At 37.8% G+C, this 14,191-nt stretch overlaps 1 protein-coding gene across 1 annotated transcript; it reads right to left on the bottom strand.

The window, feature by feature from the left end:
- Positions 1 to 2,169: 2,169 nt before the first annotated feature.
- Positions 2,170 to 12,014, bottom strand: LOC149895795 (trypsin-like). The gene is made up of 6 exons (XM_090118670.1): positions 11,673 to 12,014; positions 5,405 to 5,512; positions 4,702 to 4,822; positions 4,022 to 4,171; positions 3,033 to 3,161; positions 2,170 to 2,579 (listed from the first exon to the last, which is right to left on the bottom strand). The coding sequence occupies exons 1-6, from the start codon at positions 11,937 to 11,939 to the stop codon at positions 2,374 to 2,376; spliced, it is 981 nt and encodes a 326-aa protein (XP_089974796.1). The 5' UTR covers positions 11,940 to 12,014; the 3' UTR covers positions 2,170 to 2,373.
- Positions 12,015 to 14,191: the final 2,177 nt, after the last annotated feature.

The raw sequence follows: 14,191 nt of genomic DNA on the forward strand, positions 1-14,191 counted from the left end.
CCGTTTACAAATACTCGGCATTTTGTAATATATGCTGAGGATTTACTTTTTCCAAAATTCTAAAAAGAAAAGGGTCGCGAGGCGACGGAGCCCCACTTGGTGGTGCTCTTATTTCTGTGTAGTTTTAAAAACACGAACCTAACCTAACCCACCCCCTTATCCAAACGAAAATTTTCTGATTACGAATTCTCGACATAATTATTACAAAATGCCGAGCTTTTGTAAACGGTGAAATAATACAATTTGCCTGCGACATATATACCTACTAGCTGCGCCCTGTGGTTTCACCCGCGCGTGTGAATGACTTTTTCCTTTTAGTCCTAATGTTCTTTATATTATATAATCGGTATAAAACATTATTATTACAAGGAAAAAAAACAGTTACACGGGTGAAACCGCGGGACGCTGCTAGTTACATAAGCCTTGGTTATTATTACATTTTATCTTTTAATTACATATACATCGCGTTCCAAATATTTTAAAATAAACAATAACATTAATATTTGTTATCTACTATTAATAGATAACTAGCTTTCCGCCCGCGACTTTGCCCGCGTTATTAATGAAAAACCGCATAGTCCCCGTTCCCGTGGTATTTCCGGGATAAAACCTATCCTATGTGTTAATCCTATATTATATATACTTGGCTAATTACGAAACCTATACAAATTAGTTTAGATTTTAAAATATCTATACTAATATCTGCAAATTGGAACGAAGTTCCATATCGCGCGTTGCGAAAGGGGGCTAGACGGAAAAAATAAAGACGTAAAGTTGTAACGACACTTTTTGCTATATAGTTGTAACTTGAGGCGTGCGCGTGTTTCTCTCTGTCTGTCTCTCTCTCTCATAAAACTTCGTTACATCCGAGTGTGTTTGACATCTCTCTCTTTTTTTAATGTACATACTAGATAGATAGACCCGGTAATTTAATACTACCACAGACTAATAATAATATACTACGTATACAAATACGAAGAAGAAGATAATATAATAAGAAAAGATGTACCGTTTTATGTAAGGTAATGGTAATAAACTTAATTAAAAAATCGACAAGTACTTTAAATTTAAATCATTTCTTCAATACAATATTAGTTTATATTGAATATTAAACTCCTGGCACAAAGTAATAGCTAATATTTTTTTCGTAATTATGTTTAACGCCTGTCATATAAAAATAGCAAGAATGATATATTTACTTTTTAAGAAACGTATTGGCGGTTTCTTACTATATAATATAAATAATAAATATATATAAATATAAAAAATCATATTGAAAATAAGCCTTTTTGGTAAAAATTCAACATTTGAATAGGTACATATAACTTTCGTTTGAATTTAGGCAGCATAAAAATATAGTTTAATTAATAAAGTACAAAAAATTAATTTTTACAAAAAATTAATATAAAATGTTTATAGAAGCATTGTTACGTACTTTTTAAAAATTTGACAGATGTTGAATTTTGTAACCCTGGTTTTATGAAAGACATCAGGGGCCATATTATGACCTCTTATTCCCAGTCAGTTTACGCCGTGAATTGAACTGACTGGCAAATTCTTATTATACATACTAGCGGTCCGCCCCGGCTTCGCCCGTGGTACATATTTACGTTTTCTCTACATAAAAACCATCCTCGTACTTCAAGGAATATAATAAAAAAAGAATTATCGAAATCGGTTCAGCCGTTCTCGAGTTATGCGCTTACCAACACATTTTGCGATTCATTTTTATATATAAGATTATTATAAACTATGGCTGGTTATTGCGATCATAATATTATGAATTTGCAAGTCAGTTCAATTCACGGCGTAAACTGTCTGGAAATAAGAGGTCATAATACAGCCCCAGTAAGTACTTATACTTACATATAATATACATCTAAAATATATTTCGGTAACTAAATAAATAATATTTTAGATTTCGTTTACAGAATACTTAACACTCAAGTTAATGGTAACTCAATTTATTAAAAATACATTAAAAAAAAGTACTTTTATATCATTTCTTAGTTTACTTATAAAGAAAATACTTCAGATAATACTCTATTTCGTTTCCCAACCTGGGGTCCGATAAATCAAGAAAATTACGAAAGCCCTCAGAATAGTCTGGTCACTAAGACTTCTAAGCTAAGACCAGACTATTCTGACGGCCGGACTTCGTATTTTAGTTCGTATTCTAAGAAAACTTTCGCTCATATTGAGTATAGGGTACATACAGACATTGAGAAAAATAAATTACAAAATGTACCCTAAAACATCTTAACATTGTCTCATAAACAGAGTACTATTATATCCATAAGATATCAACCGACATCGCAAGAAAACAAATTACAAAATGTACCCTAGCCAATGTACCCTAATTCCTAAAATATCTTAAATCCTATGCCCCATACTCGCTGCAGTACTCCTAATCCAGGGTAAATACGACACAACTCTAGTATACACCCCCGGCCTCGCTCGTCTCGCACACCCTGATCCCCAGGACACAACCCCGTATATATGCCACTTATTATCCGCTATACAGGCGAGAGGGCCCCCGGAGTCCCCGTGGCAAGCGTCCACGCCACCGGAAAGTACGCCTGTAGGATTATGTTAATGTATTAAGAAATAGAGTACAATACAAATATTAGAGTGTATTAGGAAATATAATACAATACAATTCAATACAAAAATTACAGTGTATTTGTATTGAATTATTTATGCTTGGTGCAGTAAAGAATAAATGATACAAAGTGTTATTTATTTGTCAGTGTACTATGAAAACATAATTTAATATAAAAATACACTGTAGTTACACTATCTGCAGTATATAATGTTGTTAGTGCACAAAGAATGCAATTCAAAGATTTAAAAAAGTTAAATTTTCTTATCATAAGTGAAGTAACTCGAAAGAACAGAACAGCCCACTTAGGGCAGAACAAAAAAAAGGAATTAATGAACTACGTGAATTATTTTCGTGGTAATCTTATTCAACTCTTCTTTTATACCATGAGTTTACATTAGTGAATAATAATAAGGTAAAATATACTTGCCAGCGCACAACATAGAGTCCAGAATGGCTTGCTGTCTGCCACCTAAGACCTGATCTTTTCTACATGTAGCCAGATCAAGTATAGGAACTGCTGCAGCCCTCAAAACTGGTGCAAAGTTGTCATTAGTTTCTGTAAATAATTTATTACCTTTTAAGTGGAAAAAATTACGTTTTACTCTGAATCGTGTCGCTACATATCAATAAGCATTTTAACATACAATTTTAGTAAACTTACATATAAAAATGAAAAAGTGTATCAATTATTGAAGTAGATTGAATATAAGATACCAAACGATATCAAGTAGCAAAAATAGTTTTGAATGTTTTCAATTGGTCCTAATTTTTTGTAATTATTACGCATTTAATTGCGTCATATCCTTCCTAATGAATTGGTATATTTGTTACCAAGTACACATATCTTTGTACCCTTTGTACATGATGATTAATTGTACCCTCACACTTCGTACGTGTTGAATTGTACCCCGCCAGAGCGCGCCACTATACTCTATCCACGGAGACAAGTTAGTAGGGAAAACATAGACTCGTTTGTGATTGGTCAGCGATAACCGTTAATGCAGTATACAGTGTGAATTATTTTAGGACTATAGGTACGAGTATCTATGTAAATTATAATGAAAATAAATGATGTAAATATTTTATTACTCTTGTTTTTTTCCTTCACACCTTTTAAAAATTAATTTTATTAGTGGAACTTGTATCTACTAGCCTATTTTTTCATTTAGGTAGATACTTAATATATTACACAGGCAAGTGTAGACTTGGAAAAAAATCTAGTTTAAATAATAGCGCCACAGTATTACAATAATTGTAATACTGTGGTAGCGCAGTGTGTACGTGCATTCTGAATGGTTTACGGTTGACCTTTTTTGTCTTTGTCATTTGTATGGAATTAGGTACGTGACAGAGAGAGCGCTATAGTCTCCGTGGATAGAGTATAGTAGCGCTATGTACCTCTGTACCCTCACTTACCTCCCTGATGCCCCCAGCCGCTCACAGCGCACCACTGCCCCGTGGTCTCGGTACCGCTGGGCAGGCAAATGGGACGCACGTGCGTGTTGAACTGTACCCCGCTAGAGCGCGCCACTAGGAGTAATGCTATGTCGTTGCTGTGCGGACCGTCTGGAAGAAAGAAAGAAATAAATGAATAGCCCTCTTTCGATAAGGAAGTTCGTTCCAATAAATTTAGTGCCATTAAAACAACAATATGATAGACCACACATAAATGAATAACAAATAATAAATCTTAAATAACTAATCAGCAGATAATTTACAAAATGTACGAACAAAAAATCAGTATACTGCACGGCTCGTTAGTTGCTAACAAAAAGGGCAATAGCAAATAGTTGTGCAAGAGCCAGGGCCCCATCGACAACAGCAGGGCCCTTACACTGTGTTAGACAACACTTGACGGTTTGTTAATAAATAATTAGATGTAAATACATTGTAATTTGTATATACATATTATGCTCAAAGACCGAAACACTCACTGACCAAAAAAAATGCTTTTGCTTTGTGACTAATGAAAACGGTCGCAACGAAAATTGTACTATGTCGCAATAAAAAACCACATAATTTATGGCCTTAACTCTAATACATATATAAAATATTCATCACTGAAATGTATGAAAAATAAAGCTTATATAACTCACTCTTCCGAAACTCCGGGTGCGGAACCACCTTCTCAGCCAAGTACCTGTTCTCATGTTTATCCTGGACCTTCAGACGATGTTCACCGACCACTATACGTATGTGTTCCAGTTGGAGAGGATGCTGGAAGTTTGAATTCATTAATTAATGAATAATTTATCGTAACATTACAAAATTAATCAAGCAAGGCAAGCCGTGCAAGTAACAATTTCTCATCTATACTAATATTATAAAGCTGAAGAGTTTGTTTGTTTGAACGCGCTAATCTCGGGAACTCCTGATCCGATTTGAAAAATTATTTCGGTGTTGGATAGCCCACTTATCGAGGAAGGCTAAATAAATGGCTATATATCATCACGCTAAGAACAACAGTAGTGGAGTACTGCGGGTAAAACCGCAGGACACAGCTAGTTACATATTATAATATTCTATTCCTTATCGATTTTATTCTTTAAAAATTTTTCATATTATTATTTGACATAATTACATGGATAAATGGTATTTTACCACGCTGTTTTCTTCCTCTTTTTTGTGTAGTATCACATTAATACGAAACGAAACAACCACCTTGCAACCAGCTAGCATGTATATTTGTCGCATAATATAATGTCTAATTTCGACCACTGCGCGACCACTTGTAAAACTACAGATACAATGCATATTTTTAAATACTAAAAATCCTTTAAAAAATATAAAACTACATACCTTATCAAAACAATGAGCTGCAGATAAAACCAGCCTCTCCGCGATGACAGCGCCCCCACAATGATGTCCGAATACTAACTTGTCTGGATCCAACATCTGGATTTCAACCTGGAATATAAATATATTACAGCTATTTAATAAATATTATAAATGAGAAAGTTCCTTACTTTGTTCAAGACGTAAAAATAGCTATTTTTGAAGTGAAACATCTTTATCGGGGTTGGAAAAAATGTAGTGTAACATTTTTTCGTTACGCGTGACATTTTTCCGTTACGCACCATCTTTTTCTTATCTCTACCACGCGTGATTCGACGTATTTCTGTAAAGTTGCTTATAGTAAATTATTTTTTGAAAAATAAGGTCATAAAGAAGTTTCACTTCTTACGTGTGTACACTAGTACACGCACACATTTTTTTAATATGATTCTGGGGATAAGGCTGACAGGCTTCTTATTACCGTGTTGAAACAACTCATACCCATGGGATTTTCCTTGAACACGCGGGAGAACCCGCGTGCGAAAAGCTATTTTATTATTAGTTTTTATTATCACACATGGCTGTCCCACTGCTGGGATAAGGCCTCTTATTTCAACTTAGTTTGAAATATAAGGAACTAGCTTCTGCCCGTGGCTATGCCCCTATAATTAGAGTGAATTTCCACAGGAATGAGAATTGAGATAGTACAAAAGTATCGTATTTTGAATGCAGAACAGCCTATATCACTCTCTAGCATCCTAACTACAATATCTCCAGACTCAAAAATCATGACTCAAATTCGCTGCGTTGCGACGTGTTAGAAACACAAACAAACAAACTATCGCATTTAAATATTATTAAGTTAGGACGTAGGGATCAAAGATGAAATGCATGTATCTCAAAACATAGCCTCAGGGAAAAATTATGCATCGTAAATAATCATTATTTTTTCGTATTACATAAACGCATTATGAGATTTTGACAAATGAGGTCAAAATAATAATTATGCAAGCTTCTGAAACATCTGTGTTAAGAATCAATACAATGATAAAAACAATTAGGTAGGTTTTAGTAGTGGGAGTCGAGCATGCTTCGGCACGAATTGGGCCACGCTCGCACCGGGGAAGGTACCACACCCTCACAGAATATCGGCGCCATAGTGACAGTTTACTGTCGCGTTCCGTACGGTGAGTGAGGGGTCCGGAGGCCCACATCCCTTCCCATCCCCTTCCCATCCTCTCCTTCCCTATCCTCATTCCCTCCCATCCTCGCCCCTTCTCCCTAACTCCTTCCAAATCCCTTTATCCTTCCAATATTTCTTTTATCACAACATGCAAGCGGCTTTATCAGGTTGTTTACCCCAGGAGGGTACCGGCACAAGCTGTGCAGGAGAATCCCTCCCACAGCGTCCGCGCTGTGGCAGCCCGTCGTACTCTGGGGCGGGCATAAATCCGCATTCTCTTACATCTAGGGGTAAAAACAATAGACGCAAAACATCTTCATGCTCTATGCTCTCCGTGGACTTTTGCAATATCCGAGGTCTCCACAGCAACTTAAATGCTGTTCATCATCACCTTGAAACAGCTAAGCCGGCATTGCTTTTTCTGACAGAAACTCAGATTTCCTCTCCTCCAGACATGGCCTATCTTACGTATCCAAGCTACAAACTTGAACATACTTTCGTCCCACGCGCTGGTGTCTGCGTGTATATTAGGAATGACATTTGCTGCCGACGTCTCTGCACATATGAAGCTAAGGGTCTGTCCATTATCTGGTTACATATTGAATTTAGGGATCGCTCCCGTATATATGCTTGCCTCTACAGGTCCCATAGCGGAAACACCGCCACGGAACAACTATTCGAACATGTTCAGACGACGTCCGACAGACTGATGCAGCAATTCCCATCTAGTGAGCTAATTGTGTTGGGCGATTTTAACGCTCACCACTCCGACTGGCTTGGGTCTCGGGTAACCGACCACGCAGGGAGGACAACTTATAACTTCGCATTGTCATATGGTCTCACACAACTGGTCACCGCACCTACACGTATACCTGACATTGACGAACATAGCCCCTCTTTACTGGACTTGCTCCTGACCACACACCCTGGTGACTATAAGGTATCCGTTGAGGCACCGTTGGGATCGTCAGACCATTGTCTGATTCGCAGTGTAGTCCCTGTCAGTCACGTCCAACGGCAAGCACAGGCTGCCTGCCGCCGAGTTTGGCATTATAAATCAGCCGACTGGGATGGGATGCGTACATTCTTCGCATCTTACCCATGGGGCCGAGTTTGCTTTTCGACGGATGATCCGAACGACTGCGCCAACTCTGTTGCCGATGTGGTCCTGCAGGGTATGGAACTTTTTATTCCATCCTCTGTAGTTCCCGTCGGTGGCAAAACTAAGCCCTGGTTTAATCGCTCCTGCACCAAGGCATCTCACCGCAAACAGGAGCAATTCCAAGCTTGGGCTAATGCGCAGTCGTTATCTGATCCCAACACTAGAGCACTTAAAAAAAAGTACAACTCCGCCTCCAGGGCCTACAAAAAAGAAATTGCCATGGCGAAGGCTAGTTATATAAATAGACTTGGGCAGAAACTTGCCAAACTTCCATCGGGAACCCGGGCTTTTTGGTCGCTTGCTAAAGCTATTCAAAACAACTTTAGTCGATCCTCATATCCACCTTTGCGCAGAGAAGATGACACTTTGGCTCACTCTGCTAAAGACAAGGCTGACCTCTTGGGCTCTATCTTTGCAGCGAATTCTAACTTGGACGACAAAGACGCCTCACCGCCTTCCATCCCAAAGTGCAATTTCTCGATGCCGGAAATCCGGTTCACACAAAGAGCTGTACGAAAAGCGCTCCTCTCTTTGGACACTTCTAAATCGAGTGGGCTTGATGGCATTTCACCATCTGTACTGAAAACGTGCGCTCCCGAACTTACACCGATTCTGACGCGCCTGTTTCGGCTCTCATACTCAACGCGTATCTTTCCGAATTCGTGGAAGACTGCCTTGGTGCACCCGATCCCAAAAAAAGGCGATAGCACTGATCCAGTAAACTATAGACCTATCGCCATAACCTCCATACTCTCCAAAATAATGGAAAGCATTATTAACTGCCAGCTCCTGGGTTACTTAGAAGAAAACCAGCTACTAAACGATCGCCAGTATGGCTTTCGTCACGGTCGTTCTGCTGGAGACCTTCTCATCTATTTAACCCACAAATGGGCGGAAGCAGTTGAGAGTAAGGGGGAAGCGTTGGCTATAAGTTTGGACATCGCCAAGGCCTTCGATCGGGTTTGGCACAAGGCACTTATCTCCAAACTTCCATCTTACGGACTACCTGGGGGATTGTGCGATTGGGTCGCTAGCTTTCTCAATGGCAGGAGCATCAAGGTCGCTGTCGACGGTTCATGCTCCGCACTTCTGCCGATAAATGCTGGTGTGCCCCAAGGCTGCGTGCTATCTCCAACGCTGTTCCTCCTGCATATCAATGATATGTTGCAAACCAGCAACATACATTGCTATGCGGATGACAGCACTGGAGATGCCAGTTATTCCGGCCATGCAAAATCCTCTAAGGAGACTATAGATGAGTGTCGAACGAGCCTTGTCTCTTCTATTGAGACCTCCTTGGAACAAGTCTCAGAATGGGGTAGACTAAACCTCGTGGAATTCAACCCCAAGAAGACACAGGTCTGCGTGTTCTCGGCAAAAAAGTCTTCCTTTGGCAATGCACCCCGCTTTCAGGGCACTACCCTAAGCATTTCACCCTACATCGGAATCCTTGGCGTTGATATTTCGAGAGACGTCCAATTTCGCGGTCATTTGGAAGAAAAAGCTAAACTGGCTTCTAAAAAGTTGGGTGTGCTCAATAGATCGAGGCAATACTTCGAGCCAAATCACCTTCTGCTGCTATATAAAGCACAGGTGCGACCCCACTTGGAGTATTGCTCTCATCTATGGGCTGGAGCCCCGAACTACCAACTTCTTCCACTTGACCGCATCCAACGTCGAGCGGCTAGAATCATCAACGACCACAGATTGACCGTAAAGCTTGACCCTCTATCGTTAAGAAGGGACTTAGGGTGTCTTTCCATATTTTACCGATTGTATCACGGGGAGTGTTCTGAAGAGCTGTTTGAGCTTATTCCAGCAGCTCAATTCCATCATCGCACAGCCCGCCACAAAAGCCTATACCATCCTCACCACCTGGATGGTTGGCGCAGCACAACGGTGCGTTTCAACCGTAGCTTTCTTCCACGGACATGTAAGATCTGGAATAATCTGCCATCGACTGTCTTTCCGAGGAACTACAACTTGAGTTATTTCAAGAAAAAAGCATATGTGTTTCTTAAAGGCCAAAAGCACACCGCTACCTAATTCACGGTTAGCTCCACCTTTCTCCTTAAGACCGTTTTTATCCCATCCCATTCCCCTCTATGGTAGGCAACACCCATAACGTATGTTATGGACGTCTATGGGCGACGCACTTTGCCATCAACATCGGCCATTGCGTCTGCTCGTTTGCCTTCCAATGCTATAAAAAAAAAAAAAAAAAAAGGTACTTAAAAGTGAAAGTGACGAAGATCGTTTTCGAACGTTGCAACACATGTCAAAGTCATCTGTCAAAAGCTATTTGGCGCGCTTTTGTTAATTTTCGCGCGTTTTTTTACATCACAAAGGTAAGGAGGTTGTAGCTTATGCAATTTTTTGTGAATAATTTTAAAGTTAAATACTATAAATTTAAATTGGCACGTATTGAGATTTCAACACTTTTTTATCAGAAAACAGCATATTATTCAAATGTATTGAGACTTTGCATCATTGTAAAGTTTAAAAATACTTTACGAATACATTACCAACATCATAATGCATTCAACATGTTTTTTTTTTTTGCGAGTTGTGCCCGATTTGTGTCAGCCAGTCTAAATTGTAGGAATTCCAATTTTTTGTGATGCTATTTTACCACATAGTATTTTCTTGTTTGATTTTACGCGAGTATTAAACCCTAGCTGTGCCCCGCGGTTTCACCCGCCTTGCTCCGCTCCTGTTGGTCTTAGCGTGATGATATAAAGCCTATAGCCTTCCTCGATAAATGGATTCTAAGTTCTAACACCGAAATAATTTTACAAATCGGACCAGTAGTTGCTGAGATTAGCGCGTTCAAACAAACAAACTCTTCAGCTTTATAATATGTATTAGTAAGTATAGATAAGTAAATTAAAATAATATTATAAGTAAAAAGTCTCCCCGTAATACCATCACGCACGCTGCAAATCGGCGAAACATCGGGATTATAAAATAATGAATAAATAGCGTTAAAAATCCGTTAAAATCTTTAATTTCTAAATGTTTTACCACATGTTCAATATTTTTAATGTATATAGGTACCTACTCATTTTTATTTATAGATATATGTCCTTATAATACGAGTACCTAAGTATTGTGTATGAGTGCGATGATCAACAATCAAACAGGAATTGCAAAACCAATATTATTTTTGAAATTTTATAACTAACAAGATAGTTCGAATTCGAAAAAAAAGGTTCCTTCTCTACATGAAAAAACTACACACTTAATCACCTATGAAAACTAGATTATTACGATTTTTTTAGAACTTTAAAACGTAAAGAAAATTTTTCTTAAGTATAAATTTTTAAAACTTAGACCAAAATATGTTTATTTATAATTGTACCTACTTGTAGTTCGTTCTAGCAATTGCTTATTCAAGAAATTCTGAAAATTAAAGCTTCCTGAACTAGCAACACTCTGGGTAAACTTTTGTAGAGCCTTACAATTTTTTTTTTATTTTTAAAGCAGAATATCTCTACATTGTTTGTAAATTTTATACAAGTGTTTGCCATCGTTTATCAACTGACTTTAAAAATATTAAAGGCTCAATTCAACTGTATTTTTTTTGTCTTTTACCTCCAAACTTTCGACCAGGTGAACCGATTTTAATGATTCTTTTTTTATTTGAACGCTGGTGTAGCTTGTGTACTCCATTTAATGTCTATTTAGTTCTGACAATATGATAGCGGTTTAGTTTTATTTATTTTTTATTTAATAACTAGCTGTGACCCGTGGTTTCACCCGCACTCCGCTCCTGTTGGGCATAGCGAGATGATTACAGCCTTCAGTCTTCCTCGATAAATGGCCTATCAAACACCGAAAGAATTTTTCAAATCGGACCAATCGTTCCTGAGATTAGCGCGTTCAAACAAACAAACTCTTCAGCTTTATAATGTTAGTATAGATTACAACTTCGTTTTCTTACTTACCTGCCAAGGAAAAGCACCATAAGGAGCTTCACTACCCCCAACAATCTTGCCTCTTCGTAAATTAAAGTCCACAGTCCTAGTACCGCACTGCACTTTTTCCTTCCCAGGCCTCGACACATAATTATTGTTAAAATAACTAGTCGAAAAACTGTTAAAAGCTTTTGATGGTCGCGTCCTATTCCTATAATATTCTATATGATTTACGCGATTCATATAAACATCCGCGAGTGCCAATTCAATCATAAAAAAATATATTAATTGATACATTTTGTTGCACTATTTCAAAAAAATCACGATGTGCATTATTCAACAGTAGATCATTCCGAGCACGTGCTAGCGATGCGACTGCCAAAAGCGGAATGAGTCGTAATACGATTTGTTTTTTTTTTTAATCCCGACAGCGCAAAGGCTGTGATGATGCGTTATACATGTAAGTGGGTCATGCGACAGATCCGAAGATGCATCTATTGTTACGCATAATACTTTCTCGACGCGGTACCCAATTTTGTTTGGCGTTTTCCTTGTGTTGAAAAGAGACCTTTGAGAATCTTGGTACTTAAAAAATTGGTCCTTCGAGGTTTCTGACGGATGATTAAGGTATAATATTATGTTAGTGATGGCTGTAAGAGCTGTTTTGAATGTTTATAAATAAAGACAAAAAAAGAACTAATTATTAGGCGTATAATTTTCATAATAGAACAAATCCATACTAATATTATAAATACGAAAGTAACTCTGTCTGTCTGTCTGTTACTCTATCACGCCTAAACTACTGAACCAATTTTCATGAAATTTGGTATGGAGATATTTTGATACCCGAGAAAGGACAGAGGCTACTTTTTATCCCGGGAAAATGACGCAATCCCGGAAATCCCACGGAAACCTAGTAAATAATAAATTGACATTAAATGTAAAGATGGAAAAAACAAAGTATGGATTGTTCCTTTCAGGTCCATTTTTAGATTCCACTGAACGTAGTTTTGATAATTCTATTTTTCTATGTTCATTTATTTTTTGGAAATTTTTGATGAATAAATTTTATTTTTATTTTTTAACTGTGTTTTATTTCTTTGAGCATAAATCCCAAATACAAATACCGTTTAGATAATTGTATATAATATATCAATGTCAGACAGTATTATCTTTGAATTAAAACACATGCGCATGCGTTGGTATTGTAAATTATGGCATATACATGCAGAACTGAAATATTTTCTGTTAAGGCCAGGTTTAACAAACATATTACGGAGATATACCTATTACCACCGATAATTTAATAGTTACTACGAAAGTATGTACTTGAGAAAGTACAAATCTACTAATACTATAAAACTGGAGAGTTTGATTGTTTGAACGCGCTAATCTCAGGAACTACAGCCCCCCTAGACAAGTGGCTTTCTATTAGCGTAAAGTTCAATAGAATAGATTATGAATGTATGAGATTGACGTTTGATCACGACGACGACGACGATTGATTACGTCAATCTCATACATTCATAATCTATTCTATTGAACTTTACGCTAATAGAAAGCCACTAGTCTAGGGGGGCTGGTCCAATTTGAAAAATTCTTTCGGTGTTAAATAGCCCATTTATCGAGGATGGCTATAGGATATATACCATCACGCTAAGACCAACAGGAGCGGAGCACTACGGGTAAAACCGTGGAACACAGCTAGTAATTAAATAGTTACTACGTAAGTATGTATTTACTTTTAAGAAAGTATAAATTAAAAATGAAACGTACGAAAGCTCTTCTTGTTTTATATACTTGATTTTTTAGGAAAGCTTTACAGGACCTTTTTTTTATAAATAACCGCTTGTCCATAAAAGTGAAGTCCCATGTCCCCAAGTGGGGTAAGGGGCAGATGCATTATACATCTGTTTCGCTGATCGATTTTCTTTAGGGACAAGTAGGTGATCAGCCTTCTGTGTCCTACCCACAGGTCCTACCAGACCGAGACATTTTTTTTTTCTTCGTCTCCACCGGGAATCGAACCCAGGACCCCTCGGTGCTACGCACACGCGTCAACCACTGTACCAAGGAGGCGGTCAACCGCTTGTCCATAATCCACTCTAATCAATAGATAGAGAGATAATCCCTATAAACAATGTTTGCCTAGTTACTTTAGGCAACGTATGACCTGTCTTAAATTTAAGAAAAATGAACAACAGTTTTCCTTATTTATGTAGCTAATCCATACTAATATTATAAATGCGAAAGTAACTCTGTCTGTCTGTCTGTTACTCAATCACGCCTAAACTACTAAACAAATTTTCATAAAATTTGGTATGGAGATATTTTGATAACCGAGAAAGGACATAAGCTACTTTTTATCCCGAGAAAATGACGCTATCCCGGAAATCCCACGGGAACGGGAACTATGCGGGTTTTTCTTTGACTGCGCGGGCGAAGCCGCGGGCGGAAACCTAGTAAGTAATAATTTATTATACATTTAATAAATAAATTTAGTTAAAAAAATCTATCCTATTTTACCCTACATATTTCCCTCTTCTAGT

This window comes from Colias eurytheme, chromosome 30 (genome assembly GCF_061535395.1).
Source record: "Colias eurytheme isolate Ceu_HAF_F1 chromosome 30, ilColEury1 Martin Lab GWU primary, whole genome shotgun sequence".
Taxonomy (NCBI): domain Eukaryota; kingdom Metazoa; phylum Arthropoda; class Insecta; order Lepidoptera; family Pieridae; genus Colias; species Colias eurytheme.